Genomic DNA, 12,939 nt, shown 5'->3' with positions numbered 1-12,939 from the left:
TATAATAGGCGACGTTTCGTGCCAATGGCCTTTCTTCATAGCGCGTACCTGGAAATAAATAAAAAAAATAAACCCTCTGGAGGAGTTGCGCGGAGCTCCCTTTGGCGGAGACCCTTTAGCCTAGCAGCGGCGTGAGCTAGACGTTTCGGGGCCGCGCCTTTACCGGACAATACGGTCTCGGGCGGAGCGGTGGCGCGCGGGGGGTGCCACGCACCCCCCCCCCCCCACGTGGCACTGCCACCGCCACGCGCCCCCCCCCCCACCCCACGTGGCACTGCCACCGCCACGCGCCCCCCCCACCCCACGTGGCACTGCCACCGCCACGCGCACCGAGAGGAGACCGCCGCCGCCACTGCGGAAGGGGACGCTGCCACGTCGAGACACGTGGGGGAGACACGGAGATATAGATGGGGACAGATATACGGGCAAACACGGGGACATATGAGACAGAGACATGGGGACAGATACGTGGAGACAGGCACGGGGAGACAATGGAACAGATACGAGGAGACACGACGAGACGCAATAAAATACGAGGAACCCTAAGACACGGGGAGACAGCGACACCAGACACGCGGCAGATCCACCCAGCGTGAACTCACCATCATCACCACCGCCATCGTCACCATCATCACCATCACCACGACACCATCACACGGGTCCCAGCGTCCCTGGGCACTGCTGATGGAGCTGATGTGGGTGGTGTCACCCAACCCCGCACAGAGCCCCCAGTAGCAAACACCACTCAGACCCCCACCCCCTTCCTCCTCCCCCCGGCCACAGACGCACACGCGCACGCACGCACCTAGCTAGATACGTACACAGCCACGCAAACACACACACAAGACAAAGATCCCCCGTATAGCCTTGAACAGACTGTTGGGGCAAGTACTGTTAGCGAGCACCTCTGAAGGCCGGCACGGCACGCGAGGGAATGGGTGGCCAACACCACGCCCGGCCGTCTTTGTCTTCCCCGTGGCGATGTTTACACATCGCACCAAGTACTCATGTGAGGCTGAGTCGACCTAGGGGAGGCCCACGAAGGGTTCAAATAATCGTCAGTGGTGTTGACCGCGTGCGGGAATCGAACCGGGTCGCCAGGTTCGCAGCGCAGCGCACGGCGTGCTAACCTACACACAACAACAACCGCCATTCGCCACTAAGTGGCGGTGACATCACCACGACGCTTGTGCCAGGCCATGTGCACCTTGAGGCCACGTGAAGTGTCGAACGCCCGTGGGCAGGAGGTCACGGGGCAGACCCAGGTGCCACGGGTCGACTGACTAAGATGACAGAGACGACTGGGTGATGCACCACCTGTGCCCCCTACTGTGCCAACCTGCTGTGCTTTTGCCACCCGGCGCTCCGCTCGTTGTTGGAGGGCGACTGCCTCCAACTGCCCAGTAGCGCCCTTCACGAGCCTCCTCCACAGAGGCCGATCTTGACATCGCTGGTACCAGTCATCGGCAAGTCCACTCAGCTCCACGTCCTCCTGTACCATATCACTCCATCTCTTCTCTAGCCCGTGCCGTGCCCGCTTAGGCCCCTCGATCCGGCCGAACAAAAGCTGTTTCGTCATGCGGTGGCTGGGCATGCGGGCTACATTACCCAGCCAACGCAGCCTTGCCTGCCGGAGGAGCTCACCGATGGGACCTTGCCCAGATCTTTCAAGGATTTGTGAGCTCCTCACACAATCCAGTCTGGTTAAACCCAGGATGGATTGTAGGCAGGCCAGCCTAAATGTTTCCAACTGGCGAAGATGTTCCATTAGGGGGGTCCACGTTTCGCAAGCGTAGAGAAGGGAGGGAATGACCGTGGCCGAGAAGACCTGAAGCTTAGTGCGGAGCGACAGACCACCTACACACACACACACACCTACTCACACACACACACCTACACACACACACCTCCACACACACACCTACACACACACCTACACACACACACCTACACTCACACACCTACACTCACACACCTACACACACACACCTACACTCACACCCTCTTCTCCCCGTGGAGGAGTCTCCCCGGCAACCCCCACTCCATGGCAACGCGCGGCTCTTGAAGCCGCGATGAGGACTGCACGAGGAGGGAGAAAGCCGTGGGGAGGTAGAGTCGAGATGGGGGTTCAAGGGGATAGAGCTTGGGGCAGAGGGGGGGGGAGTTATGGGTGTCACAAGAGAGAGACTTGAGAAACGAGAACGGAGAACGACAGAGAGAGGAGAGAGTGAAGGGAAAGATTATATGAGATACGAATTAAGAGACTTGGGGGGCGCACATGAGTAGAGAGAGGGGTACGAGGGAAGGGGGAGAGAGGAGATAGATGAGAGATAGGGGAGAGGGAGGGAGGAGAGATGGAGGCAGGAAAGAGGGGTATTTACGTCGCTGAGAGCGAGTGGAGGCGTGAGAGTGTTAAGTGCTGGCCAAAGTATTAACGGTGACTCTGCAAACACGACTGAGAGAGGGGGGTACTGAGGACGCATGAGCCAAGCAACTGGCTCGCTTCTTCAGACGGGGACACCGCTCATACAGAAGGGAGAGATGGAGATTGGTCCGCAACTTTGCCGTGCCGCTGCCTCCTGGCGGGCCAGGGTAGCGGACCCTCCTCGACTCCCACCCACGGGAAGGGAGGTTCGCAACATCTGTGCGTGCTCCACGACCTCCTCGCTGTTGCCTCCACACGGTGCTGGGTTAGAGGCGTCCACGTGCAGCAGCGTGGCCACCACCGCTACCCGCCTAGATCGAGTTTGCAAGAGTGACCTGAGTAATACCATTTACAAGAATAAATCTGCATCTATATCGCGACATCATTCCAGAGATTCCAAGTCGCTCGCTGGCCCAGTCAGTTCGCCTGAACTCTGCTAAACATTATTATGTTGCTGCGATACATTTCCATATGATGAGCCACTTTGCTCAGTGGGCCTTACCTGCTAATATACAACAACAAAAAAACTGTTCAGTTTTATTAGTATATATTTGTCAAGTGATTGGTTTATCTTTCCTATACTTTGTGCTCCTATTGTGTTTTTATATTATTTGTTGTTGTAACTTTCTGACCCGCCCCTATTGGACATCTGTGAACAAGAGCTTTACACGCATTGTTTTTTTTTCGGTAAAGTCACGTATGTAGAAATACCATAAAATTATATTAAAATAAATATATACATTTATGGTATTTCTACATACGTGACTTTACCGAAAAAAACAATAAGTCATTTATGCAGTCACGAAAGCTTTAATTCTTTATTAAGAGCTTTATAGCTCATCAGATTCCTCCAGTGAATATACGTATTCTGATTCTGATACATTGGGCTATTCGAGGTATTTCTAAAGACCTTGTGAGCTGTTCAAGAAGAAGGAGTCTCTGAGTAATCCAGACCACGGGGACTGAGGCATGATGGTATGAAATGAAGCCAAGAAGGGAAGACTGCAGCGTAGTCAGTGGCACGGTACGTGAATGAACCCGGGACAGGGTGCGGCACGTGGCGTCGGGACGAGAACATACTAGTGGAACGAAGGGAATGGGAGGAAGGGTGATGGAGACAGAACCAGGGGACGCCGACGCAGTGGCGAGAGGCGGAGAAGAGAAGCAATTGGGACGGAGCGAAGCGGTGGCACCGACTCGAGGCACCGGGGGCCACGCAGGAGGTTGGAGCGGTCACGCAGTCGCTACCGAGCCGACAGAATGGGGCAGATGATGACGAGGGACGTGGTGGGAGAGACGTGAGAGGGAGGAGAAAGGGATAGGAGAGGCAGAGGAGAGGGACATGAGAGAGAATGAAGAGGGTGGGAAGGAACAAGTCGATGCGATGGGAGATGAGAGAGAGCAGAGAGAGCGCGGAGAGAGAGGGAGGAGAGAGGGAGGAGAGAGGGAGGGTAGTATGGCAGGGAAAGAGGAGGGGGGAGAGAGGGAGGAGGTGGAGATGAAGAGTGAGGAGCGAGCCTAGAGCTAGGACAGGGTGGTCACCCCTCGTCATGGGAGTGAAGTCGTTTAGAATGAAACAACCACACAACCACCACCACCACGATCACGCCCCCTCCCCTCTCTCCTCCCGCACTCACGCAGCCCCCCCCCCACCCCCCCTCTAATCGCCACTACCCCCCCCCACCACCACCTCGCCGTGGCCGCGGTGAGGCAGCGAGTCGCGGCGGCTCCGTGGGACTCGAGACGCCCGGCGTCACGGGTCTCGCGCTGCCGCTAGAGGCCGCTACACTTCATAACAACAACAATAATAACACTTTGTCGATTAGTGGGAGCAAGCTACAATCATTCCGTGATACTGCTGTTGTTGTTGTTGTCTTGGCAGTGGGGCACAAACAACTCGACACGTTCCTCGTAGGCGACGTTTCGGACAATGACCCTTATAGTTATGCGGTCACGATGGGAGGAGCTCTTTACCCATTCGGGCTCTGTAGCTTGGCTGTTGATGGTGGGTCGTTGGTGCACGCCGAATGAAGGTGGTTCTGGTGGTGGTGGTGGTGTGATGATGACAACATGGCACCACTTGAATCCGTAGCCCCTTTGTGGGCTCTATCGCACCGCTTCTGCCAATTCTGCTGCTACTGATCCTGCCGGTGTCGCTGCTGTGACTTCGTGCTCTATCTCCCAAACCCTCCCCGCTCCCCCGCTCCCCTCAATCCCCAAATAAAACTCATTTAACCCCTACCCCCCATCCCCAGTCTGTGCCCCCTCCCCAACATCTGTCTGTGCGGCTTAGAGCTAAGAGCACAGCAACAGCAGCGATGATTATGATGATAAAAATAGTTCCAACTTGCACAGCATACGCTACTCGCTCTCGCGGAGGGATACGGAGAGGAGGACTATGTATATGCATGTTGAACTTCTTTCGCACCGTACGTAGCGAGGAGGTGCGGAGGAAGGACACAAACTAAAAAGCAGTTGTAAAGAGACGAGTTGCATCGCTCCAGCGCGACAACTCAGAGAGAGAGAGAGAGCGGAGAACGCACAGCAGCAGCCATGCGGCGAGCAGACGGCGCTTACCAACACTCTGCGGTCCTCTACATATAAAGGTGTTTCTCGGTCAATTAACGAGTGCTCACATGTGCATGGGAGGAAACCGGAGCACCCGGGACCCACGCTGTGCGAGTGAGAAACACTCGATCCCATACAGACGAACGGGGTGGAGGAGTCCACAGTTGTTTCCACAAATGAATGACGACACAGCAAGCTTGCTGGTCTCGTCAAGGAGCTTCAACCATCGCGCGAATTCCGGTCATCCTCACAACATCGGCGTTTGGCTAACCATCGAACAAAAACGGTCACCGCATCGCGCGTTTTCAGACGCGCTTCTGCGGCCGTCTGGAACGCTCTTCCTTCCGACATTAGGAAGTCACTGGAGCCGTGCACTTCTTCTTTGGTTCTTTCGGTAAAGTCACGTAGACTGAGAATAAAATAATACATTGATAAAATAACACAATAAAATTCTCACGACGTGTCGGCCACAACACAAGCGGCCTTCATCAGGTGAAGGGACGAGACTGTCTGGAGGACAGCGCTGGAGCGAACGTGATGAAGGCCGCTTGTGTTGTGGCCGAAACGTCGTGAGAATTTTATTGTGTTATTTTATCAATTTATTATTTTATTCTCATTCTACGTGACTTTACCGAAAGAACCAAAGAAGATGAATCCTTGCAGTCACGAAAGCTTTAAATCGAAATTTAGCCGTGCACTTTCCAATCATCTAGACTGAAAACTCATTTCTTTAGAACGGATTTTTAGTGTTTAGTTTGTTGACCTTCTCCCGCGCCTCCGACGAGCACGACTGGCTACGTACAGCGCGAAAGAAGTTCACCAGCATGCATACGTACCCACCTCATCCTGCGGAGTCAGGGGTACGGGGCTCTCCTCTTTAAACGCCCGCCCACGGGAAGAGAGAAAGAGAGAGAGAGTTTCACAACAACATCTGTGCGCGACCCACCAACCCTTGCTGCTGCTGCTGCTGTGGTGCTGGAACTCCAGACAGCCCACACTGCGGCACGGACACCACAGCTACCCATGCTGAATGACAGGCACGCGATGATTAAGCGTAGGAATTGAACTGCGCGCTATGAATAGACACGCAAGCACATCGTTGCTGTTCCCGGCTTATTAGGAAGCCACTGAAGCCGTGCTGCACTTTTCAATCATCTACATTGAAAAGTCATTGCTTTAGGAACAGATTTTTGTGTTTATTTGGTTGTTGATCCTTCCCCCGCACCTCCCATTAGCGCTGTTGGCTATATATGTAGAGCGCGAAAGAAGTTCAACACACACAGTGGACTGGCATTTCAGAGGTCACCCATTCGATCTCCGGCTGCCGCCGCTGCAGTCGCTTTGGCTGGAGGGCTGCTCGCCCAGTGCCGTGAGTGATGGGAAGAGTCGCCCTCGCTGGCTCCGTGTGGGAGGCGCTGGGGGTCGAGGGGGGGGGGGGGTGACGATCCGGAATGCCCAGAGCGGTGACTCGCGAAGCATCTCCTACGACGCACACGGCTCAATAGCCTACTTGCTGTACTGCTAGCAACAAACAAAGCGTCTCCTACTTCCCGTCCTGTCACCTATACAGGCGTACGTATGCTGAACTTCTTTCGCACCGTACGTAGACAACCAGTGCTAATCGGAGGTGCGGGGAAGGCCACCACAACTCCCTCTCCCACTTTCTGTACTGCACTGCCAGACACAGAAGACCTCCCCGAGCTGTGCGCGATCTCTGCGCGATCCATCAACCCCATCCACATCACCCCCGCCCCTCCGCGCCCTCCCCGTTCCCTTCCCGGACGACACCGCAGGCACGACGGGGGGGGGGGTGCCGCGGTGGCTCACGGTGGCCCCCACCACCCCCCTCCCCCCTCCCCCCTTGACTGAATTCCGCTCTGGCTCTCCGCCTTCTTCTTCTTGCCGATGCTGCCCAGAGCATCCCACGGGAGGCTGCCGCAGATTTCTATAATCGAGGGGTGATTCCCACGAGTTTGCCACGCCATCTATCACGGGCAGGGAGGGGGGGGGGGGCGGGGGGCGGGGCGGGGGGGGGCTATTGGGTGATGGAGAGGGACCGGTGGTGGTGGGGGGGGGGTAACGGGGCGAGGGGAGGAGGGAGGGGGCGGGGGGAGGTGACTCGGAGTGGGGGATAATTGGTTGATGGAGAAGGGCGGGGGGAGAGCTGGAAGTGGGGGGGATGGGTGGGGGGGCTATTGGGTAATTGCGGGGGGGGGGGGGCATTGGGGTTAGGGTTCGATACAGGACTAGGGGGGGTTCGGGTCAGAGTTCGGGATAGACGAGGATGGCGATGATGACGCCGCACGTGTGTGTTGACGCGTGTGTGTGTTGACGTGTGTGTGTGTTGACGTGTGTGTGTTGACGTGTGTGTGTGTGTTGACGCGTGTGTGTGTGTTGACGTGTGTGTGTGTGTGTGTGTTGACGTGTGTGTGTGTGTTGACGTGTGTGTGTGTTGACGTGTGTGTGTTGACGTGTGTGTGTGTGTTGACGTGTGTGTGTGTTGACGTGTGTGTGTGTTGACGCGTGTGTGTGTTGACGTGTGTGTGTGTGTGTTGACGTGTGTGTGTGTGTGTTGACGTGTGTGTGTTGACGTGTGTGTGTGTGTTGACGCGTGTGTGTGTGTTGACGTGTGTGTGTGTGTGTTGACGTGTGTGTGTGTGTTGACGTGTGTGTGTGTTGACGTGTGTGTGTTGACGTGTGTGTGTGTGTTGACGTGTGTGTGTTGACGTGTGTGTGTGTGTGTGTTGACGTGTGTGTGTGTGTGTTGACGTGTGTGTGTTGACGTGTGTGTGTGTGTTGACGCGTGTGTGTGTGTTGACGTGTGTGTGTGTTGACGTGTGTGTGTGTGTGTTGACGTGTGTGTGTGTGTGTGTTGACGTGTGTGTGTTGACGTGTGTGTGTGTGTTGACGCGTGTGTGTGTGTTGACGTGTGTGTGTGTGTGTGTTGACGTGTGTGTGTGTGTTGACGTGTGTGTGTGTTGACGTGTGTGTGTTGACGTGTGTGTGTGTGTTGACGTGTGTGTGTGTTGACGTGTGTGTGTGTTGACGCGTGTGTGTGTTGACGTGTGTGTGTGTGTGTTGACGTGTGTGTGTGTGTGTTGACGTGTGTGTGTTGACGTGTGTGTGTGTGTTGACGCGTGTGTGTGTGTTGACGTGTGTGTGTGTGTGTTGACGTGTGTGTGTGTGTTGACGTGTGTGTGTGTTGACGTGTGTGTGTTGACGTGTGTGTGTGTGTTGACGTGTGTGTGTTGACGTGTGCGTGTGTGTGTGTGTGTGTTGACGTGTGTGTGTGTGTGTGTGTTGACGTGTGTGTGTTGACGTGTGTGTGTGTGTTGACGCGTGTGTGTGTGTTGACGTGTGTGTGTGTTGACGTGTGTGTGTGTGTGTGTTGACGTGTGTGTGTGTTGACGTGTGTGTGTGTGTGTGTGTTGACGTGTGTGTGTTGACGTGTGTGTGTGTGTGTTGACGTGTGTGTGTGTGTGTTGACGTGTGTGTGTGTGTTGACGTGTGCGTGTGTGTGTGTGTGTGTTGACGTGTGTGTGTTGACGTGTGTGTGTTGACGTGTGTGTGTGTGTTGACGTGTGTGTGTGTGTGTTGACGTGTGTGTGTGTTGACGTGTGTGTGTGTGTGTTGACGTGTGTGTGTGTTGACGTGTGTGTGTGTGTGTTGACGTGTGTGTGTTGACGTGTGTGTGTGTGTTGACGCGTGTGTGTGTGTTGACGTGTGTGTGTGTGTGTGTGTTGACGTGTGTGTGTGTGTTGACGTGTGTGTGTGTTGACGTGTGTGTGTGTGTTGACGTGTGTGTGTGTGTGTTGACGTGTGTGTGTGTGTGTTGACGTGTGCGTGTGTGTGTGTGTGTGTTGACGTGTGTGTGTTGACGTGTGTGTGTGTGTGTTGACGTGTGTGTGTTGACGTGTGTGTGTGTGTTGACGTGTGTGTGTGTGTGTGTTGACGTGTGTGTGTGTTGACGTGTGTGTGTGTGTGTGTTGACGTGTGTGTGTGTTGACGTGTGTGTGTGTGTGTTGACGTGTGTGTGTTGACGTGTGTGTGTGTGTTGACGTGTGTGTGTTGACGCGTGTGTGTGTGTGTGTTGACGTGTGTGTGTGTTGACGCTTGTGTGTGTGTGTGTTGACGCGTGTGTGTGTTGACATGTGTGTGTGTGTTGACGTGTGTGTGTGTGTTGACGTGTGTGTGTGTTGACGTGTGTGTGTGTTGACGTGTGTGTGTGTGTGTGTGTTGACGTGTGTGTGTTGACGTGTGTGTGTGTGTGTTGACGTGTGTGTGTGTGTTGACGCGTGTGTGTGTGTGTTGACGTGTGTGTGTGTTGACGCTTGTGTGTGTGTGTGTTGACGCGTGTGTGTGTTGACGTGTGTGTGTGTGTGTTGACGTGTGTGTGTGTGTGTTGACGTGTGTGTGTGTGTTGACGCTTGTGTGTGTGTGTTGACGTGTGTGTGTGTTGACGCGTGTGTGTGTGTTGACGCGTGTGTGTGTGTTGACGCGTGTTGACGCAGGTAGTGGGGAGCGGTAGTGTAGCGGTTAGCGCGCTGCGCTATGAACCTGGTGACCCGGGTTCGATTCCCGCTCACGGCCAACACCAGTGACGATTATCTGAACCGGTCCCGGGCCTCCCCTAGGTTGACTCAGCCTCAAATGAGTACCTGGTGCGGTGTGTAAACATTGCCACTAGGGAGACAAAGGCGGTCGGGCGTGGTGCTGGCCACCCACCCCCTCGTGTACCGTTCCGGCCTTCATAGGTGCTCGCTAACAGCACTTGCCCCTACAGTCTATTAAGGCTATACGGGGGATCTTTTATCTTTGTTGACGCAGGCACCCTCCCTCTATCCCAAAGCGAGTTTTTACCTCGCATCCCGATCTCATCCGCACATTTGCAAGGAGCACCCCCCACCCCCCCCGGTGGCAGCTGTCCCTGTGCGGCACTGGCGGTGACATTGGGCTGGTCCATGACAGCGCGAGTCGGACCTGCGAAGCCCGGAACGGTACACAATGGTGGGATGGTGGCCGATACCACCCCGGGCCGCCTTTGTCTCCCCAGTGGCGATGTTGACACACCGCACCAGATACTGGTGTTGGCCGTGAGCACACACGTGAACACACGCTGCTGTATACAGCACACATGAACAAGCGCGCACGGTGTTATGTTACGGAATTGGGGGGTTTTCAGTACCCATTCAACCATCCGTACGCGAGTCCACAGTGACGAGTGTTGGTCACCAGTCGAGTGAGTCGTCAATGTTACGTTCGTGCGGAGCAGCGCTTCCGACATCACTCGCCGCTGGTGTTGGCCGCGGCCTTCATGCAACGAGACGAGAGGGGCGATTCGTCGATGAGATCCGTGGCATATTTCCCGAGACGTCGTGGGAGGGAATGTGAACAGCGTTTGGTTGAGCGCGAGTTTCTCATTCCTTGCCAGCGCCTGGTGAAGACCGTGGCTCGCCAGTCTCGGCTCTCTGAAGTTCGACTCCCAGTCCAGGCCCTTCTTATAATTCGCATTAACCGGCGTGGTGAGGTATGCTCAAACGATCCATCTACCGCTGGCACAGTGGTTTATTAAACAGCTGTCGGTAGTTTTTCGATGTCATTCTTACAGCTGGGGGGGGGGGGGGGGGGGGTGCGCGTGCACGTGTGTGTGTGCACGTGTGTGTGTGCACGTGTGTTTGCACGTGTGTGTGTGCTCATGCGCGTGTTTGGGGAGCGGCAGTGTCGTAAGTGAACGCGCCGCTCTACGCATCCCGGCGACCACCAGAGTTCGACATCGGTGGCGAGAGATCCCTGAACCAGTCCGTGCCCTCCCACGTGGGTAGGCTAGGCCTCGAAGGAGTCCCAGGTTGCGTTGTGCAAACATCAGCATTGGGGGGAGACAAAGGCGGCCGGGCGGACGTGGTCCTTGCCACACCACTGTCGCGTGTTCCGTCCCTGCCTTAATGATAACGATGTCAACTGAGAACGTGCAGTGTTCTTTCGATCTCATAGAGAGGGAGGACGACTTAGTGAGAGAGAGAGAGGACGACTCAGAGAGAGAGACGATGACGACACAGAGAGAGAGGGAGAGAGAATGACTCAGAGAGAGAGCGAGGACGACTCAGAGAGAGAGAAATGAAGACGACTCAAAGAGAGAAGACGACTCAGAGAGAGAGAGAGAGAGAACGACTCAGAGAGATGAAGACGACTCGGAGAGAGGACGACTCAGAGAGAGATGAAGACGACTCAGAGAGAGAGAGAGGACGACTCAGAGAGAGAGGACGACTCGGAGAGAGGACGACTCAGAGAGAGAGATGAAGACGACTCAGAGAGAGAGGGAGGACGACTCAGAGAGAGAGGGAGGACGACTCAGAGAGAGAGGACGACTCAGAGAGAGAGGACGACTCAGAGAGAGAGGACGACTCAGAGAGAGAGGACGACTCAGAGAGAGAGGACGACTCAGAGAGAGAGGACGACTCAGAGAGAGAGGACGACTCAGAGAGAGAGGACGACTCAGAGAGAGGACGACTCAGAGAGAGAGGGAGGACGACTCAGAGGAGGCGTCAGGGAGGAGGAACCACAGTCACGAGCGGAAAGGCAGCAGCAGCCACGCGCCTAGGAGCCGCCTAGGAGCCGGCTAGGAGCCGCCTAGGAGCCGGCTAGGAGCCGGCGAGGAGCCGCCTAGGAGCCGCCTAAGAGCCGGCTAGGAGCCGGATAGGAGCCGCCTAGGAGCCGGCTAGGAGCCGGCGAGGAGCCGCCTAGGAGCCGGCTAGGAGCCGGCTAGAAGCCGGCGAGGAGCCGCCTAGGAGCCGGCGAGGAGCCGGCTAGAAGCCGGCGAGGAGCCGTCTAGGAGCCGGCGAGGAGCCGGCTAGGAGCCGGCGAGGAGCCGCCTAGGAGCCGGCGAGGAGCCGGCTAGAAGCCGGCGAGGAGCCGCCTAGGAGCCGCCTAGGAGCCGGCTAGGAGCCGGATAGGAGCCGCCTAGGAGCCGGCTAGGAGCCGGCGAGGAGCCGCCTAGGAGCCTGCTAGGAGCCGGCTAGAAGCCGGCGAGGAGCCGCCTAGGAGCCGGCTAGGAGCCGGCGAGGAGCCGCCTAGGAGCCGGCGAGGAGCCGGATAGAAGCCGGCGAGGAGCCGCCTAGGAGCCGCCTAGGAGCCGGCTAGGAGCCGCCTAGGAGCCGGCGTTCCCAACAATTGCCCTCGCTCTGCGGTCCGCTATCTAAAGTCCGGTGTTGTCTGCCAATTCAATGAAAGGGTATGTGTATACAGTGAGGGAAAAAAGTATTTGATCCCCTGCTGATTTTGTACGTTTGCCCACTGACAAAGAAATTATCAGTCTATAATTTTAATGGTAGGTTTATTTGAACAGTGAGAGACAGAATAACAACAACAAAATCCATAAAAACGCATGTCAAAAATGTTATAAATTTATTTGCATTTTAATGAGGGAAATAAGTATTTGACCCCCTCTCAATCGGAAAGATTTCTGGCTCCCAGGTGTCTTTTATACAGGTAACGAGCTGAGATTAGGAGCACACATAAAGGGAGTGCTCCTAATCTCAACTTGTTACGTGTATAAAGGACACCTGGGAGCCAGACGCAATCAATCAATCAGATTCCAAACTCTCCACCATGGCCACGACCAAAGAACTCTGCAAGGATGTCAGGGACAAGATTGTAGACCTACACAAGGCTGGAATGTGCTACAAGACCATTGCCCAGCAGCTTGGTGAGAAGGTGACAACAGTTGGTGCGATTATTCGCAAATGGAAGAAACACAAAAGAACTGTCAATTTCACTCGGCCTAGGGCTCCATGCAAGATCTCACCTCGTGGAGTTGCAATGATCATGAGAACGGTGAGGAATCAGCCCAGAACTACATGGGAGGATCTTGTCAATGATCTCAAGGCAGCTGGGACCATAGTCACCAAGAAAACAATTGGTAACACACTACGCCGTGAAGGACTGAAATC

At 55.4% G+C, this 12,939-nt stretch overlaps 1 protein-coding gene across 8 annotated transcripts in view; it reads right to left on the bottom strand.

Annotated features, from left to right (window-relative positions):
* LOC116946856 (rap1 GTPase-activating protein 1-like) overlaps nucleotides 1-12,939 on the bottom strand; it is a 79,126-nt gene that overhangs the window by 36,623 nt on the left and 29,564 nt on the right. The window contains exon 1 of one of the 8 annotated variants that reach the window (XM_076070234.1): nucleotides 5,834-5,942. The exons of 6 other annotated variants lie outside the window; for them this stretch is intronic. In XM_076070234.1, the coding sequence (XP_075926349.1) occupies nucleotides 5,834-5,838 (5 nt within the window). In that variant the 5' untranslated portion in view covers nucleotides 5,839-5,942. Of the gene's footprint in view, nucleotides 1-5,829; nucleotides 5,943-12,939 lie in introns of those variants that run through there. One more of the 8 variants, XM_076070235.1, reaches the window with a different exon arrangement.

The sequence above is a fragment of the Petromyzon marinus genome, chromosome 28 (assembly GCF_048934315.1).
Source record: "Petromyzon marinus isolate PM22_M1 ecotype Great Lakes invasive population chromosome 28, UKy_Petmar_22M1.pri1.0, whole genome shotgun sequence".
In the NCBI taxonomy this organism is placed as follows: domain Eukaryota; kingdom Metazoa; phylum Chordata; class Hyperoartia; order Petromyzontiformes; family Petromyzontidae; genus Petromyzon; species Petromyzon marinus.
Note: the sequence above shows the minus strand (reverse complement) of the source record. Positions and strands in the feature narration are given on the sequence as shown.